General features: G+C 35.1%; 1 protein-coding gene across 1 annotated transcript in view; it reads right to left on the bottom strand.

Annotated features, from left to right (window-relative positions):
- Nucleotides 1-479: 479 nt before the first annotated feature.
- The window catches only part of LOC134279776 (protocadherin Fat 4-like), a gene marked incomplete at its 3' end in the record, with an annotated part of 37,108 nt that continues 18,103 nt past the window's right edge, over nt 480-19,484 (bottom strand). The window contains exons 13-21 of the mRNA XM_062762175.1: nt 18,688-18,952; nt 18,357-18,569; nt 17,729-17,817; nt 10,694-10,856; nt 3,864-3,978; nt 3,502-3,629; nt 2,024-2,142; nt 1,019-1,200; nt 480-709 (exon numbers count right to left, since the gene is read on the bottom strand). Coding sequence (XP_062618159.1) covers nt 480-709; nt 1,019-1,200; nt 2,024-2,142; nt 3,502-3,629; nt 3,864-3,978; nt 10,694-10,856; nt 17,729-17,817; nt 18,357-18,569; nt 18,688-18,952 — 1,504 coding nt within the window. The remainder of the gene's footprint in view (nt 710-1,018; nt 1,201-2,023; nt 2,143-3,501; nt 3,630-3,863; nt 3,979-10,693; nt 10,857-17,728; nt 17,818-18,356; nt 18,570-18,687; nt 18,953-19,484) is intronic.

The following is a 19,484-nucleotide window of genomic DNA, read 5'->3' as shown; positions in this document are numbered from 1 at the left end:
AGTAGTATCTGAAAGACGTAGACAACAAATTTATCGCCTTTCTTTCCCTCATCAACATATTTACACCTGCAAAAAAAGACAACCATTGGCCACTTTGACTCCCAATGACAACGTAGACCATCTGAATGCCAGTGCAGACTTATTTGATGACTAAAGGTAAGTTTAATTACATAATGTAGCATACATTGGGGGCCCCAAACCCCCGCCGTTTATCTTTCACTTGCTTCCTAACAAAACAAAGTGGCGTCGCCCATCATAGTTGATACGTTGCTAAGTTTTTATGCCGCGCCACCTCACACGTAGATATAGAAACAAAATGGCGGCCGTACCGGTAAAGTGCATTCTATCCTAGAATCATGCATTCATAATTCACGTATTATGTACAATAACTTAATATATTAATACATCACATGGTTTTTACTATGTTCCTTAAGTATTTTTAAACAAGTGACAGAAAACAAGCCTATATATTGACTTACATTTTTCAAGATAACCTTGTTAACATCAGTTTCTGGAATGTATGCCTTGTATACTGAAGCATTGAAGGTGGGGGCGTTGTCATTCATGTCTCTGATCTCCAAGTAAACAGAAGTGGTGTTCGTGTGATTACCGTCACTGACATTGACAGTGAAGTTATACGATGCTTTGCTTTCATAATCAAATTTTTTCCGTGTTGTGATAATTCCTGATGTAGAATTCACAGAGAAATCTGAAAATATCAAAGATAGAATGAGTTGTTGCAATTAAAATGTAATCACTTCACTGATACAGATCAAGTAGTTCTATGAGATTTTAATTCAAAATTGAAAATATAGTCTGTTCATAGAACAGTTTCAATCTTGATTTGCAAATAGGTGAATATACTATGAAGTGTTATAATTAAATAATGCAACAATTCCATGAAAGTGATGATTTATAGATAAGCTGACAGAAGACATCACCTATCAAAACAACCATTGGACTTTGCTTTCTAATCTCTTATCCAAATGGACCAGAGGTTTTTCTTTATTGGACTTACTCTCATTCACTGGGTTTATCGAGTATAACAGAGCAGAGTCAGAATCTTTGTCCATGGCTCTCACTACCCCGACTTCCGTCCCACTATCCTGATTTTCTCTTACACTGAACTTGTATTCTCTCTGCTGAAATTCTGGCTCCTCGTCGTTAGTGTTGTTCACAGTGATCATCACATTACACGTACTGAAACAAGGAATTGCTGAATTTATATAAGGAAAAAAAATAAGCAAAATTCTGTTTCAAAAGTATTACCATGAAAGAATTTTAAAAGACATTCATGTCCTTAATTAATAACCATTATAAATTTGTATGCTGACATAAGAAAGCAAAAACAAAACAACCTCAATGACAAGCCAATTAATTCTCATCTCAATACAGAAAAAATAGCAATTAATAATTTCCAAGTATTTTAAAATGCTATACTATAAAAGTGGTTTGAAATTTACTTGCACGGTATATATGCTTACTAATAGAACCTTGTAAAATACCCTCATGCCTATGGTCATAAAATTTTAAAGCTCCTATACTAATATTTTAAACTGTTATTAGTCTTAGTAAACATGGCATTATTGAACACACATGAGCATCATCACAAGCCACAGGTTTTGTGTCCATTCTATTCCCACAAATAGTGGAAAGAGAGTGGACATTAAACCTGTGGCAAGGTGACGATGACACGAGTAGATAACTTATTTACAAGCAGTAATGAAAAAGTGGATGTTTATTTTCTAAATTGTACAATAGAAACGTGCATCTTCATATTGAATATTTTAAGTGACATCATGCAATTAAAGCTTCTAAACATCAATACTTATTTTCATTTCCTTTGTATGTAAGTGTATGTCCCCCTTAAGTTTAAATAATTATCCCAAAATGTAACACTAGTTCACAGTCACTACAAACATGACTACCAACATGTCTAATATCCATGTCCTAGTAATAATAAATAGAGTATTATAGACTTTGCTGACATAACAGTGAAATATTGTACATGTATGACAAAAACCTTGCGAGACTACTATCATTTCTGTCAGTGGCCTTCACAGTAAGAATAAAACTGTGATCTCCGGCATCATAATCCATAGTCTGATTAAGTGTTATTTTTCCATCACTGGTTATCTGGAACTACAAATAGAAAAATGAAAGAAAAAGTGAGCTAGCTCACATACCCCACGCTTCCCCAAAACTTGACGGTGAAACACATAATGAAAGGCACAGTGCACTTTAAATACATAGTATAGATCAAAAAGGGCAATAATTGCAAAAAAATCTTCACATCAAAATGTCTTGCATATGAGGACATTTAAATGTGGAATGAAGTTTCTAGATAAATAATGGAATCAAAATTTCTTGGCATTATACAAATCCAATTCTTGAATATTAGGCAAAACTCTTTGGGATAAAATAATGGAATATGTCCTAAATATCTGCATAGGTTGACGAAACTATGTACAACAGTTTAAGAGGAGTGGTGCTGACAAACTGTTCATCTCTATATTCAAAATAAGGCCAAAAAGTCTAAGTTGGAAAGTGTGGAAATTATCGGAAAAATAAAGGAATCGGAATTTCCTGGTAATATGCACATCTACATATTGTGTCCTAAATACATGTATCTGCAAAGTTTAACGAAATTCTGTGCAGTGGTTTATGAGGAGTTGCACTGACAAACTGTTCATCTCTACATAAAAGGTATGGCCAAAAACCTAAGTTTTTAGTGCGGGAAGTCCTGAAAAAAATAAAGGAATCGGAATTTCCTTGTAACATGCACATCTACATATTGTGTCCTAAATATCTGCAAAGTTTAACAAAATTCTGTGCAGCGGTTTATGAGGAGTTGCGCTGACAAACTGTTCATCTCTATATTCAAGGTATGACCAAAAATCTAAGTATTTAGTGCGGAAAGTCCCGGAAAAAATAAAGGAATCAAAATTTCCTGGGAATATGCACATCTACATATTGTGTCCTAAATACCTGCAAAGTTTGACAAAATTCTGTGCAGCGGTTTATGAGGAGTTGCGCTGACAAACTGTTCATCTCTATATTCAAGGTATGGCCAAATGCCTAAGTTAAAAAGTGCGGAAATTCCCGGAAAAAATAATGAATCGGAATTTCCTGGGAATATGCACATCTACACATTGTGTCCTAAATACCTGCAAAGTTTGACGAAATTCTGTGCAGCGGTTTATGAGGAGTTGCGCTGACAAAAAAAGAGGACTGACTGACTGACTGACGGACGGGTCAAAATCATTATACCTCCCACAACTAGTTGCGTGGGGTATAAAAATATATTCATACAAAGACAGCACTGTAGACCAACATTCATCTGTGGGCAACTAACTTTCCCATCAGCATAAAATACCATTTTTCATATATAGACCCTATCTTTCATGTAGAGCTTTGACCACCAAAAGTCTCCAGAAAGTACACAAACACTGGCCCAAACAAAACAATTCTACATGCAGTTTTGCTTGAAGATCACTTTACCTTACTGTTGGATCCAGTAACCAACTGATAATCAATTTGTTTGAATTCCGTTGTGACATCTTTATCCTCAGCTTTTACTTGGCAGTTAAAATCTAGAGTAGATTCCTTAACACTACACTGGTACAAGTCTACAAAACACAATGTTAACTTCCAGATAACTACATGTACAACTCTAATTTAGAATATACCTCATTCATAATTTCCTTAGTTTTCTTTAAAATTGGAATTGTAATATTCCATGCCTGGCTGATATTCTATTTCAATCAACCCTACCCTTTCAATTCTTTTGAAGTTTCTTCTTCAAGATATATGAATGTCTATGTTTTAGCAGAATTCCTCTAATATGTTGATGCTATAATTACCCTGTGTAAACTTGGGAGAGTTGTCATTTACATCCAGAATGTTGATTACAAAGGAGGCAGTGGTGCTGTGATTGGTTATAGTCTGACTTAGCCCCCTTGAATCTGAAGCAGTGATCTGCAAAACAACCATTGATCTTCCTTAACAATAAGAATGATAGGAATACCAAATTGTCATTTTGTTCTAGACTACAAAAACTGATGGCTGTGTATACACATGTATATGCATATACTATGTCAAATAACCCCTTAATCATCAAACATTTTACCAGTGCTTGATAATTATTGAACGAAAAAAAGTTCTTATTAATGGAAAACAAGAGGCCCAGGGGCCACATCGCTCAACTGAGCAATTGGCTAGGAAAAAGCACATATGAGATCAGAACTGAAAGTTTACTGGGGGGGGGGGGGGGGGGGGCTTGAATTTGAACCCCCCACTGGTCATGATTTGAACAAACTAGAATCTACACTACCTGAGGATGATTCCCTATAAATATCACTAAGAGCTTTGAAGTACTTGAAAAGAAGATTTTAAAAGGTTTCCCTATATATTCCTATGTGAAAATTTGATCAGCCATTTAGGCCCCACCCTACCCCCGGAGGTCATGATTTGAATGATCTAGAATCTACACTACATGAGGATGATTCCACAGGAGTTTCATCTTTCATGTCTAAATGAGAAGATTTTTCCTATATATTCCTATGTAAAACTTTGATCTGCCATTGTGGCTCTACCCTACCCCCGGGGGTCATGATTTGAACAAACTTGAATCTACACTACCTGAGGATGATTCCACATGAGTTTCATCTTTCCTGGCCCAGTGGTTCTTGAGAAGAAGATTTTTAAAGATTTTTCCTATATATTCCTATGTAAAACTTTGATCGGCCATTTTGGCCCCACCCTACCCCCGGGGGTCATGATTTGAACAAACTTGAATCTACACTACCTGAGGATGATTCCACATGAGTTTCATCTTTCCTGGCCCAGTGGTTCTTGAGAAGATTTTTTAAAAATGTCATTAATTTTTCTCTAATTCATAATTATCTCCCCTTGGAAAAGGGCTTGGCCCTTCATTTGAACAAACTTGAATCCCCTTTACCCAAGGATACTTTATAGCAAGTTTGGTTGAAATTGGCCCAGTGGTTCTTGAGTAGAAGATGAAAATGTGAAAAGTTTACAACGACAACGACGACGACAGACAATGGACAAATTTTGATCAGAAAAGCTCACTTGAGCCATTGGCTCAGGTGAGCTAAAGATGTTCTGTACAGTATATTCTGTACAAACTAGAACTGTCCAAACGGGACAAAATACCCCCCGCTGGGTTTTTCAGAAGTAAGTTTTTCAATAATAAAGATATGTATCAAAAACAAATTATGAAATTTTTATTCCAGTGACCTTGAACTTCCCCAAATAACCTTGGGTCAAGGTCATGACACACCCTTGGGTCATGGGCAATCTTTCAGTGAAATGAGAACCTACCAAGTTTATCCATAAGAAAGATATGGACTGGACACAAATTATGAAATTTTTCTTCCAGTGACCTTGAACTTCCCCAAATGACCTTGAGTCAAGGTCATGACACACCCTTGGGTCATGGGCAATCTTTGTGTGAAATGAGAACCTACCAAGTTTATGCATAAGAAAGATATGGACCGGACACGAATTATGAAATTTTTCTACCAGTGACCTTGAACTTCCCCGAATGACCTTTGGTCAAGGTCATGACACACCCTTGAGAACCTACATAGTTTATCCATAAAAAAAATATGGACCGGACAGGGAATATAAAAAATTTTCTTCCAGTGACCTTGAACATTTCTCATTGGACCTTGGGTGAAGGTCATGACACACCCTTGGGTCATAGGCAATCTTTGTGTGAAATGAGAACCTACCAAGTTTATCTATAAAAGATATGTATCAAACATGATTTATGAAAATTTTCTTCCAATGACCTTGAACTTTCCCAAATGACCTTGGTTCAAGGTCATGACACACCCTTGGGTCATGGGCAATCTTTGTGTGAAATGAGAACCTACCAAGTTTATCCATATGAAAGATATGGACCGGACACAAATTATGAAATTTTTCTTCCAGTGACCTTGAACTTTCCCGAATGACCTTGGGTCAAGGTCATGACACACCCTTAGGTCATGAGCAATCTTATTGTGGAGTAGTAGATTCTAATGTCCCTCTGTAAGAAAGATATGGACCGCACACGAATGCACAGACAGCTAGACAGACGGACGGACGGACAGACGGACAAGGTGATTCCTATATACCCCCCCAAACTTCGTTTGCGGGGGGTATAATTAATATCTACTCTACCCAAGGCTGCTTCCACATAAGTTTCAGCTTTCCTGGCCCAGTAGTTCTTGAGAAGAAGATTTTTAAAGATTTGTTCTATATATTTCTATGTAAAACTTGAGTTCCCTATTGTGGCCCCACCCAACCCCCGGGGGTCATGATTTTAACAATTCAATATCTGCAATACCCAAGGGGATGCTTCCACAAAAGTTTCAGCTTTCCTGGCCCAGTGGTTCTTGAGAAGTAGATTTTTTAAAGATGTGTTCTTTATATTTCTATGTAAAACTTATATTCCCTATTGTGGTCCCGCCCTACCACCTGGGGTCATGGTTTTATCAATCTAATATCTACACTATCCAAGGATGCTTCCACATAAGTTTTTGCTTTCCTGGACCAGTGGTTCTTGAGAAGATTTATAAAGATTTGTTCTATAAATTTCTATGTAAAACTTGGATTCCCTATTGAGGCCCCACTCTACCCCCGGGGTCATGATTTTAACAATTTAATATCTATACTACCCAAGGATGCTTCCACATAAGTTTCAGCTTTCCTGACCCAGTGGTTCTTGAGAAGAAGATTTTTAAAGATTTCTTCTATACATTTCTATGTAAAACTTGGATTCCCTATTGTGACCACGCCCAACTCCCAGGGGTCATGATTTTAACAATTTAATATCTACACTACCCAAGGATGTTTCCACATAAGTTTCAGCTTTCCTAACCCTGTGTGTCTTGAGAAGATTTTTTTAATGACCCCAACCCCCCCTATTTTTGTCTTTTCTTGATTATCTCCCCTTGTAAGGGGACTTGGCCCTTCATTTTAACAATTTAAACTCCCCTTCACCTAAGATGCTGTGTACAAAGTTTGGTTAAAATTGGCCCATTGGTTCTTGAGAAGAAGTCAAAAATGTGAAAAGTTTACGGATGGACAGATGGACAGACGGACTGACAAAATGTGATCAGAAAAGCTCACATGAGCCTTCAGCTCAGGTGAGCTAAAAAATATTTTGAGTGGTTTCTTTAAAACTGATTTAAACACAATTTGATTAAAGTGAGTCAAGTTAAAAGAAAGGTCAAGGTAAAAATTTTTGATGCAGTTGAATTGCTTACATTAGTGTGTACTAGCATATGAAGTTTGACACTGAATTAGGAAACATGAGGTCAAGGTCAAAGGAAGGGTATAAATTGTTGATGCAGTTGAATAGCTCTCATCAGTATGCATCAGCATATAAAGTTTGATAAAAATATCTTGGATGGTTTCATAAAAACTGAGCTAAACACTAATTTAGGAAGAGTGTGGTCAAGGTCAAAGGAAAAGTCAAAGTCAAAAAATGTTGATGCAGTTGCAAAGCTCTCATCAATATCTATCAGCATATGAAGTCTGATGAAAGTATCTTGAATAGTTTCTTTGAAACTGAGCTTTAAACTGAGCGAAAATGTGACGGACGGACAGAGGGATGGAAAGATGCACACCAACAAGCTTGCTTCAGATGCAGGATCTGACCTTCATTTTCAGGATGAGTAAACAGTTACTGTAGTGTTTGGAGCATTGTCATTCTAAAGTAAATATGTCCTATGTTGTTGGTGTGCATCTTTAGATGTATCATCCATGCAAGTTTGGTCAATATAGGTCTATCAGTTTATCAGTAAGAAAATTATTGACCAGACACAAATTATGAACTTTTTTTTCTTTCAGTGACCTTGAACTTGCAAAAATGACCTTGGTTAAAAGTCATGACACGGCCTGTGGTTATAAGCAATCAGTGTAAATCAAGAACCCACCAAGGTTATCCATAAGGAAGATATTGACAAGACACTAATTTGATTTTTTTTCTTTCAGTGACCTTGAACTTCCACAAATAACCTTAGGTCAAGGTCAAGACACACCCTCAGGTTATAAGGATTTTTGTGTAAAATGGAAACTCACAAAGTTTAAACACAAGAAAGATATGGACCAAACACAAATTTAGAAATTTTTCTTTCAGTGACCTTGAACTTGTCAAAATGACCCTGGTGAAGGTCTTCACATAGCTGTAGGTCATGAGCAATCCTGTGTGAAGTAGAAGACTAAGGTTCCTTTGTAAGAAGATGTGGACTGGACACATTTGTGTAGAAAGCTATACAGCTAGACAGATGGACAAACAGCAGACAAATGGACCGACAGAAAGCTAGACAGACAGGCAAACAACAGACAGATGGATAGACAGAAAGCTAGAGAGACAACAAACAACAGACAAATGGATAGACAGAAAGCTGACAGACAGGCAAACAACAGACAGAAGGGTACACAGAAAGCTAGAGAGACGACAAACAACAGACAGATGGATAAACAGAAAGCTAGACAGACAGGCAAACAACACAGATGGATAGACAGAAGCTAGAGAGTCAACAAACAACAGACAGATGGATAGACAGAAAGCTAGAGAGACAGACAAACAACAGACAGATGGATGGACAGAAAGCTAGACAGACAGGCAAACAACACAGATAGATAGACAGAAGCTAGAGAGACAACAAACAACAAACAGATGGGTAGACAGAAAGCTAGACAGACAGGCAAACAACAGACAGATGGATGGACAGAAAGCTAGACAGATGGACAAACAACAGACAGATGGATAGACAGAAAGCTAGAGAGACAGCAAACAACAGACAGATGGGTAGACAGAAAGCTAGAGAGACAACAAACAACAGACAGATGGATAAACAGAAAGCTAGAGAGACAACAAACAACAGACAGATGGATAAACAGAAAGCTAGACAGACAGGCAAACAACACAGATGGATAGACAGAAAGCTAGAGAGACAACAAACAACAGATGGATAGACAGAAAGCTAGAGATGACAAACAACAGACAGATGGATAGACAGAAAGCTAGAGAGACAACAAACAACAGACAGATGGGTAGACAGAAAGCTAAGGAGACAACAAACAACAGATGGATAGACAGAAAGCTAGAAATGACAAACAACAGACAGATGGATAGACAGAAAGCTAGAGAGACAACAAACAACAGACAGATGGGTAGACAGAAAGCTAGAGAGACAACAAACAACAGACAGATGGATAGAAAAAAAGTTAGAGAGACAGCAAACAACAGACAGATTGGTAGACAGAAAGCTAGACAGATGGACAAACAACAGGCAGATGGATAGACAGAAAGCTAGACAGACAGGCAAACAACAGACAGATGCGTAGACAGAAAGCTAAAGAGACGACAAACAACAGACAGATGGAGAGACAGAAAGCTAGAGAGACGACAAACAACAGACAGATGGATAGACAGAAAGATAGAGAGACGACAAACAACAGATGGATAGACAGAAAGCTGGAGAGATGACAAACAACAGACAGATGGATAGACAGAAAGCTAGACAGACAAACAACAGACAGATGGGTACACAGAAAGCTAGACAGACAACAAACAACAGACCAATGGGTAGACAGAAAGCTAGACAGACAGGCAAACAACAGACAGATGGACAGACAGAAAGCTGGACAGATGGACAAACAACAGACAGATGGATGGACAGAAAGCTAGACAGATGGACAAACAACAGACAGATGGATAGACAGAAAGCTAGACAGACAGACAAACAACAGACAGATGGGTAGACAGAAAGCTAGACAGACAACAAACAACAGACAGATGGGTAGACAGAAAGCTAGACAGACAGACAAACAACAGACAGATGGGTGACAGAAAGCTAGACAGACAGACAAACAACAGACAGATGGATAGACAGAAAGCTAGACAGACAACAAACAACAGACAGATGGGTAGACAGAAAGCTAGACAGACAACAAACAACAGACAGATGGATAGACAGAAAGCTAGACAGACAGGCAAACAACAGACAGATGGATGGACAGAAAGCTGGACAGATGGACAAACAACAGACAGATGGATGGACAGAAAGCTAGACAGATGGATGGACAGAAAGCTAGACAGATGGACAAACAACAGACAGATTGGTAGACAGAAAGCTAGACAGACAACAAACAACAGACAGATGGATAGACAGAAAGTTAGACAGACAACAAACAACAGAGAGATGGGTAGACAGAAAGCTAGACAGATGGACAAACAACAGACAGATGGATGGACAGAAAGCTAGACAGATGGACAAACAACAGACAGATGGATAGACAGAAAGCTACACAGACACACAAACAACAGACAGATGGATAGACAGAAAGCTACACAGACTGACAAGGTGATTCTTGTATACCCCCCCCCCTCATTTCTTTTGTGGGGGTATAATATAATGTTTACAAAAACACATCAGTTATGAAATGCTTCATTTTTTAAAATCAGTTTCAATGAGAATCAATGAATTGTATCTATATGTCTATCATATACCTTACCTTATCCATAAGTTGTCAAACCTATGATTTTTTTTTCAGTGTATTAATAGTGTTTATATGAGTTATCATAGTCCTATTACACCTAAAGCTCATGTTTCCTCTGAATTCTGTGATACATACTGTGAGGATTTTTTTTGTTTGAATCTATTATACATACTGTGAGGGTGTAATTGGTCTTCTTTTCGTAATCAGTAGGATTAGCCAGGTACAGGGTACCGTTGAGTTCATTGATCAAGAAATGGTCCTCGGAGTTCCCATCTGTTATCCAGTAGTAAACCGACCCGAATTCTTCTGACCAATCAGAATCATTGGCTTTAACACTGTAACAGTCCAAAAATAAAACTCTTAATGAATTTTTAAAAAAAGATACTTGTGAGCCAGTACTCCTACCTATAAAATCATGTACCATTTTTCTTCCATTCATTGAAGGGTATGTATATGACATCTATGAGGCCTTAAAACCAAATGATCTGTGTTTTTAATACAAGTTGAACCTGGAGTATACTAACTGCCATAATGTTAAAGAAACACACACACTAACTCTCGATTCCTGCCTACATTTTGGAGCCATTTAATTCAAAATGAATAGCGATTTGGCCATAAAAGCTTTGTTTAATACAAAGAACAGTTCAATGGTAATTGATAAATCGTCTAAATACCAGCGTTAAACAGTAAATTATCCATAATTCCAGCTCTTGAAAAAAGGGGGGTAGACGATTTTTTTCCATTGAAAATCAGAGTTTCAAGCATCACTGTATTTTGAAATAGTCTTGGATATGATTAAATGTTATCCTTATATCTTTTCTTATGTTTTAGGCAAATAAATAAAACATAAATATTTCAATAAAATATAATGTTTCAGTTGTATATCGCTTTGAAATTGGTGGAAAATAAGCATTTTTATCGTTTTTTGTGAATAAACATATGTTCCCCCCAATGTCACACAAAAAGCTTTGGTATGAATTTGTGAAATACCATTCCATATTACCTGTAAAAAGGAATTTTTGTGACACGGGGGGGAAAGATGTTTTAAAAATATTTTCCATTTTCCATTGATTTCAATAGTGAAAAACACAAGTTTTACCAAAATTTTAGAGTTATCTCTCTTTGTTTTCCCAAATAAGTAATGTTTTATGAAAATTCATATAATTATCTATAAAAAATATTAAAAATTCATCGAATATGTTAACTTTTGAAAATTGACTTGGAGGTAGGCGGGAGAACAAGTAGGCGGGAGAACAATACTATCATTCGCAGTTCTTTTAACTTTTTGGTAATAGTCTTCTCGGGAAGTTGATGTCACTTAAATCTAAAAATTATCTGTATACCCTCTCTAAACCTGCAGGGGCCATGAACTGCATAAAACATGGGAATGCTTGAATACCAATATTTGCTTTTAACCTGCTGTTCATGGAAACATTACTTTCATATGATTGTTCAAGTCCACACAGCCATATTATAAGTAACTGTACTACGCAATCATGCATATACATGTAACTTCAACTATTAGGCCCCAAAACATTAATCGATAGTTTCTCAGGCACCGCCACATCAGTTAAAAAATGGCCGCATTGATCAATTTTATTGACATATTGAAAAGGGAAATAAGTCAATTTTCTATTTTCCCAAGTTGAAAAAGAAAATCAAGTTATTCCCCTTTTCATAAATGCTAGAAAAACAATATATTTCTTCTAAATCTAAAGTATTTTATCAGTTAAATTTTAAATAAATGTTTGGAATAACATTATTTATCGTTGAATACATATTATAACTAATTTCAGAGAACAAAACTTAAGAATTAGTGGATATTATCATTTTACTTCACAAATGACTTACAAAATAAAGTGCCCCGCCACATGATACGCCCGTCAAATATTGTTCAATAATCATAAATTGGTTAGGATGCAAGAAAATCAGGTAGCCTTCATTAACAGATTGACACAGATTTCAATGATCTAATTTCCATTTCTTATCATACATCTCTAAGAGACCTGCAGTGTATGGATTGATTATAACAAATACATCATATAACTCTAAACTGGTTGTGTTAGAGCATAACAAATATCCATCTGCAGCTTACTTAACTTAAACTGTTTATTGCATATTTTATGAAATAATAGAAATGCTAAAGTTTAATAAAAAAAAAATCAAACATAAATTATAATTTCTTCAGACTATAAAATTCTAAGTGAGACATGACTGCTATTTGTTGCAAATATATAAAAATTGAAATATATATTTTTTTTCAATGAACACATGTATAATTTTTTTTTTTTTTTTTTTTTTTTTATTACCCCAGTACATGTATATGTGTGTGTCCTTATAGCCAAGGTTGGGGAGCCTTGGAATCTATAAGTTAATTTAACAAAGTAGTTTTTACATATACATTAATGTAACATGAGGTTATTTTTACATACATATAAACATCTTTCATACTCTATTCACTCAGCTGCGTGCATATGCATATATCATTGTATGAGACTAGTTCAGATAAACAGAAATATAGAATTCATTGTTTTGTAACAAATAATATTGTAGGGGAAATATACTTAGGTATCTGTGTTATTACCTATGGAGAGCCATGCCCATCTTCTATTAAAGTCTAGTTCACAATTTTTTGTATAAATGAATTTTTCACATTTGTAATAATACAATATTTCAGATTTAATTCCCATTAGGGATGGTAGTTCTTTTTTACTCCTTTTTCTATAAATATGTCTTTTTACTATACATATTATCACATTAAAAATGTTGAAATATTTGTAATATTTACCAAGTAAAACATCAGTTTTGTTCAATGTGATATCTATATAAAATTCTTCTTTTATCCATGTTAATATATTATCCCATATTTCACTAACATAAATGCATTCCCAAAATAAATGGCCTAAGGTTTCTACATTACATTTACAAAATGTACCAGAATTTTATCTTGTTTATTAACCTCAATACCTTGTTCATTTATAAGTTTAAAAATGTTTTTATTAATATAGTTTCTTTTTTCAAGCGCAGCAAAATATTTAGTAGGTTTTTCTCCCTCTTCAATCCATTTACAATGACTTCTTATAAGTAGTCCTTTTAATTCATATTTCCTTATTTCTTCCAATTCTGTCTGGAGTTCATTTAATAAATCTGAATATAACTGTGTTGGACAAATGTCATACATTTCTTGTAATATTTTTATTTGTGTATTGAGGTCTCTTTTCTTATTTTTTCTTTCCCTTACTTTATGAGATGAATAATAGATAGTGAGACTTCTTATTTTCATTAACAGTACATCCAAAAATAAATCCTTGGGAATATATAATTCCGCATCAGGTCCTGGAGTATAAGGGGGCATTGTGTATTCTGCTACTGTATCATATGTAAGTTGTTTGATTTTTTTAGTATATTCTTTGTCCCTTAATAAAGAATTATTAAATTTCCAAAAACCTCTACCTCGTTGAAAATCATTAATTCTAAATTCAATACTTATTATCGAATGGTCAGTTCTATACCCTGGAATGATCTGAACATTTTCCAAAATTGACAATAATTCTTCAGATATAAGAAAAAAGTCTAGCCTTGCTTGTTTGATTGGGTTTCTACGGCTCCAGGTGAATTTTTTTACTACTAGGTTTTTTACTCTCCAAGGGTCCACAAGATTAAACTTATCTTTTAGGTTTTGTATTTCTACCCTATTTTTAGGATTATTTTCCTTAACATAATTATGACAGTCTAGCTGAAGATTTTGAACTAAATTCCAGTCTCCACACATAATAATAAATTCATTACCATATTCCTCTACTATATTACCAATCTCTGAGTAGAACTGTGGATCATCTCTATTTGGACCATATAAATTAACCAAAGTAATATTAAATCTATTATCCACCGTCATATTAGTAATAAGGAAATTTCCATTCATGTCAGACTTAACGGTAGAAATTTTAACTTCTATATTATTCATAATGTTCCTCTAGCATCTGTTTTTCCAGCACTCATCATAATATCATGGCCCCACTGGGCATAAACTGAGCTTTTTTCATTCTCTGTACAATGGGTGTCTTGAAGACAATATATTGAGGATTTTAAATTTCTAAGATAGCTAAAAACGTCTTTTCTTTTTTTACTATCATTTAAACCCCTACAGTTTACAGAAGTTATGCTAAAAAGTGACATTTGCTTTTAAGGTAAGATAAGTATCTACGTACATGTATATTGCATATACACACCTCATACACAACATTCAAACTTAAAACACCATGTTCTTCCTGCATGTGTACTCCCAAAAAAAAAAACACGCACAAAAACGGGGAAAAAAAATAGACAAGTATGTGAGGCTACATATCAAGCCATCCAAGACCCTCTGGTGTTTACTTACTGGTCTATACCGACTTAAAAAAAAAATGTCTCAAATAGGCTAACTGTAGGATTCAATACAATTCGATAGCCCTATTAAATGTATATACCCATATGCAGGTTAACATAGAATGATTTTGGAAGGAAAAAGAATACAACAATAACATACTTCATATTCTAATAATATTATGTTAACTTCAATAAAGGGAAAGGAAAAAATCAAACTAGCATGTGAGGCTACATATCAAGCCACCCGAGACCCACTAATATTTGCTTATTGTTCTGTAACAACTTAAAAAATAATTTGTCACAAAGAAACTACAATACTCTTAGTAGGTGTATAATAATTAATATCAGTTATAGTGGAAGGAAAAATGATACCACAAAAATATCCTACATATACCATAACTGAAAATAATGTTAACTTCCATAAGTGGAATGGAGAAAGGGGAAAAAAACCAAAATCAGGCACAACATCACAATTAAGACTTATAAGTGTTCCACTCCTCTTCTCCCTTTGCACGAAATTGCAGAAGAACATCATCCTTCGTTTCTATAATGCGGGTTTTCAGATTGTCTTGGCTCCTCATCCTGTATGCTCTTTGCGCTAGTTCACTACGCTTTTTCTTCAAATGATTTGCGAGATCTGTGCGAATTGCCATGCCTTTTGGAAGTGTTGCCGTTCTTGCGTGATGAAGAATAAGATTGCGGTCAGCCATATTCACAAACTTCACTATAATTGCCTCTGGTGCATCTGGCTTGTAGGTATTTAACGGATTTTTTGGAATTCTGTGTGAATTTTGGATTATAATGGCCTTGATATCTCCTTCTGGGATTTTCAGGTTGTGTCTCAAGCACTCAAGAACAGTCTCAGAAGTATTTTCTTGATCAGACTTTGGGATACCATAAAACAATAGGTTGTACTTCCTTGAGCGGTTTTCTTGTTGTACCACATAATCCTGTAACTGCTTGACATAAGTCTCCAGTTCTGTAATTTTCTGTTCCTGAGGATCTACCCGTTCAGTCTTCAACCTTTCCAGGTCTGAGATTCTGAGGTCTTGGTCTTCTAAAGCTCTCTCTATGTCCGTGAAATCTTTCTTGAGCTTTGATAGCGATTCTTCCACTTTATCTACTTTCTCTCCCACAGTTTTCAGGTTCTCGTTCACAGAGCTTTCTAGTTTACCAATAAGCTTCATAAAAAGAGCTTTAAGATCATTATTTGAGACCTCTTCATGTTCTTCTACCTGTTTGCCTTGTTTTGGATCCTGTTTATCTTGTTTATCTGTCTTGTCTTGTTTTGTTTTGTTCGTCCCATAGTTAGAATTTCCTCTGTTGTATTTTGCCGTCGAGGAGGGATTAACAAGTACTTGTAGATTAAGCAGCACGAAAACAAAATTAATTTGTGGAGTCTCTTATAACGTATTTGTTATCTTGTCGAATCCCACTACTAAAATAACCTGTTTTTACTTACATTTCCCTCACTTACTGCCTCACGAAAAATCACGCCATGCTTGGCGCGCCACAATACCGGAAGTCCGAACACATGTATAATTAGTTTTAATTATATTATACAATACTAATTTAGTTTTAATCATACACTAAAACATAAATTTGTTTTAATTACATTACACCGATTGGAAGATCTTTATCTGGACTAGCCATCAAGAACTCTTAATTACCACAAGCAATTATGAGGCCATTTCTTTTTGCCCAACTCCCAAGAGATAAATTAAGATAACAGCTGCATCAGATCTAGAGATGCTCTTAGCTCCTGACAATAAACTCATTAATTTCTCTCTAATTTGACATGCAAGTTTCTGCTATCAAAATTCTTCTTGACCAGTGCTTGATAATTATGCCCATGGGACAAACTGAATTCCTCTCAAAGCATAAACATTTGTTACAGATTGCTGTAAAGTATATAATGAAAAAATAAGTTTTTACTTAATTTAACATTTTTTAATAAGGATACAACTATATTTTTACATTTTTTAGGATTATGAAATTTAAAATTTAAAAGACTTAAAAATCACTTAAATTAAAGGTCACAGTGACCTTGAAATAGGCCGCGACACACCTTCTACTTTAGCTGTATACTTTTGCCAAGTTTGAAAGCTCTAGGTCTCATAGTTTTCTAGTTATGAGCCGGACAGGATTTTTCCATATTTGGCTATAGCATCTTTATTAAAGGTCAGAGTGACCTACTTTTTGTGCGCGACACACCCTCTACCCAAGATGTATCAGCTGACAAAGTTTGGTAAATCTAGGCCTAATAGTATTAAAGTTATGAGCCGGACATGAGAAAAACTAACAGACGGATGGACGGACATGAAGCCTATAACATAAAACGTCCCGTCTTAAGACGGGCGTATAAAAAGATGTAAATTTTGCTTCCCCCCCCCCCACCACCAAGAAAAAAAAGCCTGCCTGCTGCATTGAATTTTGAATTTTTGGGCCAGAGAAACTATTAATTAATTTTTTTTTTGCCTTAAAGGTCCTCCATATATATTTTTACACACAAGTATACATGAAATTGGCATTCAAATCAATGTCATATTAAGCTGGTTATAAAGAAGAAAAATACAGCAAATATTTTAAAATAGTTTGTACAATATGATTGGAAACAGAATTTTTAAAACCCATTACTCATTAGTGTCAAGGAAAAGGAAAATGACTTGGATCTTAAACTTTGCTACAAATTAAGAGGTCAAAATTTATTTTCATCGATACCATGGCTTTGTGATACATGTGTACCGTCTTCTTGCAGCTGTGGAAATTTGATAAATTCTTAGACTTAGGTACACATACAATGGATATTAGAAGAATCCATCCTTAATTTAACAAATCTTACCTCCCAATCTCTGATCCCGCAAGAGAACTTTCTCTAATAGTCTCCTCATAGCTTTCTGAGTTGAAAACTGGACTATTATTGTTAATATCCTACAAGATAAAACAAAACCCTAGTTTCTGAAGACTTTTATTCATAACTCACCAATTTGGACAAATATTCTAATATATATCCTCTTGTGAGCAAAATCAGTTTATAACTTGTTGGTTATGATCAATAATCAACAGAAGTAGTTAGCTAAGCCATCAGAACAATTTCTAATGTGGAATCATCAAAGATTACCACATCCCCATAGAGGGTGATTCCAAGTGGATTTTTTTTTACCAGTAATTTTCAACATTTTTCTATGACATTTTTTTTTACTGTAACATCAATTTCATGTTAGACAATCTTTTTTGCAAGCCTGTGTTGACATGCTAAAGGCAAACAGAATCAGATGGCCAGCAGAAATTAAAAAGTATTTTAAAAAGCATTGCAAAATAAATACTCTTTATTTTTTCATGCCACAACTATGAAATCATAATGAATGTCTTAATGTTGTTTTGAATTAAAAAAAAAAATGTTTATAAGTAAATTCAAAGTTCAAATGCAAAGTTCATAGAACAAAGCCCCAGTAAAAGCTACAGCTTACCTTAATATTGATCTCAATGAAAAGTTTAGGATTCTGTATAGTTTTTTTACTGTAATTTCTGTCATTGTAAGCCTCAATCACAACCACACCTATATCTCTCCGTTGTAAGGTTCTGTTTGCTGACAATTGTCCTGTTCTTTTATTGATATGGAATGCCTCTGTTGCATTTGTCAGTTTATAGAACACTTTATCATCTGTATCCTTGTCAGTGGCCTTCAAAATAAGAAAAGTACATGAGTTAACGAATGTTTGGAAAACACAGTCAACGACTTGATCATGGGTTATGCTAGAGGTAAAGACATAGTGCTTATAAATAGAGAGCTTAAATTACCTTTGCAGTGAAGAAATTTTGGGGTTTTTCTGTTTCATTAAATGTAAATGTAAGATTCTGAGGAGCTTCGCTGAATACTGGTGCATGATCATTGATATCTTCTACGGTGACATGTATCAATGTGGTGCTATTTAACGATGGAATTCCCTGGTCGTTTGCTATAACCACTAGCTCTAGAGTCTTGTTGGAACCCATTTCATCAGCATCTATCTTTTTCACAAGGTTAAGAGCTCCACTTGAAGCATCGATTGTAAATTTATCGCTCCTAATGAAAGGAAATTATCAGAATTATTTGCACAATTACACTATTAAATATTTAATTATCAACTTTGTAAATCTGAATACCATATATATTTTTTAAGCCTCATACAAAAACCGATTCATAAGGAAATCAAATGAAAACTACAGGAGGAATTGTATTTAACAATTATTTTGTAGAATATTCCTCTTAAGGAACAAGAGGTCCATGGGCCATATCACTCATCTAAAAATATTGACTAGGAAATAAAGCACAATTGGTTCAGCATTGAAAATTTTATGGGGGGGGGGGGTCTTGAGGATGCCTCCATATCAAATTAGCATATAACTGCTATTCTGGAGAAAAAAGGATTTTAAAAAATTAACTTTCTATATAAATACTTTGTAAAAAATTTATCCCCCATAGTGGCCCCTCCTCAAGGGACAGCAAGGGGTCATGATTTGAACAAAGAACTACTCGAATCCTGCCTACATTTTGCATTATTTAATTCTAACAATATAACAATATTAATGGCAATTTGGCAATAAAATCTGTGTTT

The sequence above is a fragment of the Saccostrea cucullata genome, unplaced genomic scaffold (assembly GCF_032062105.1).
Source record: "Saccostrea cucullata isolate Sc308-1 unplaced genomic scaffold, CSIRO_AGI_Scuc_v1 ctg5727, whole genome shotgun sequence".
NCBI classification, from domain to species: domain Eukaryota; kingdom Metazoa; phylum Mollusca; class Bivalvia; order Ostreida; family Ostreidae; genus Saccostrea; species Saccostrea cuccullata.
Note: the sequence above shows the minus strand (reverse complement) of the source record. Positions and strands in the feature narration are given on the sequence as shown.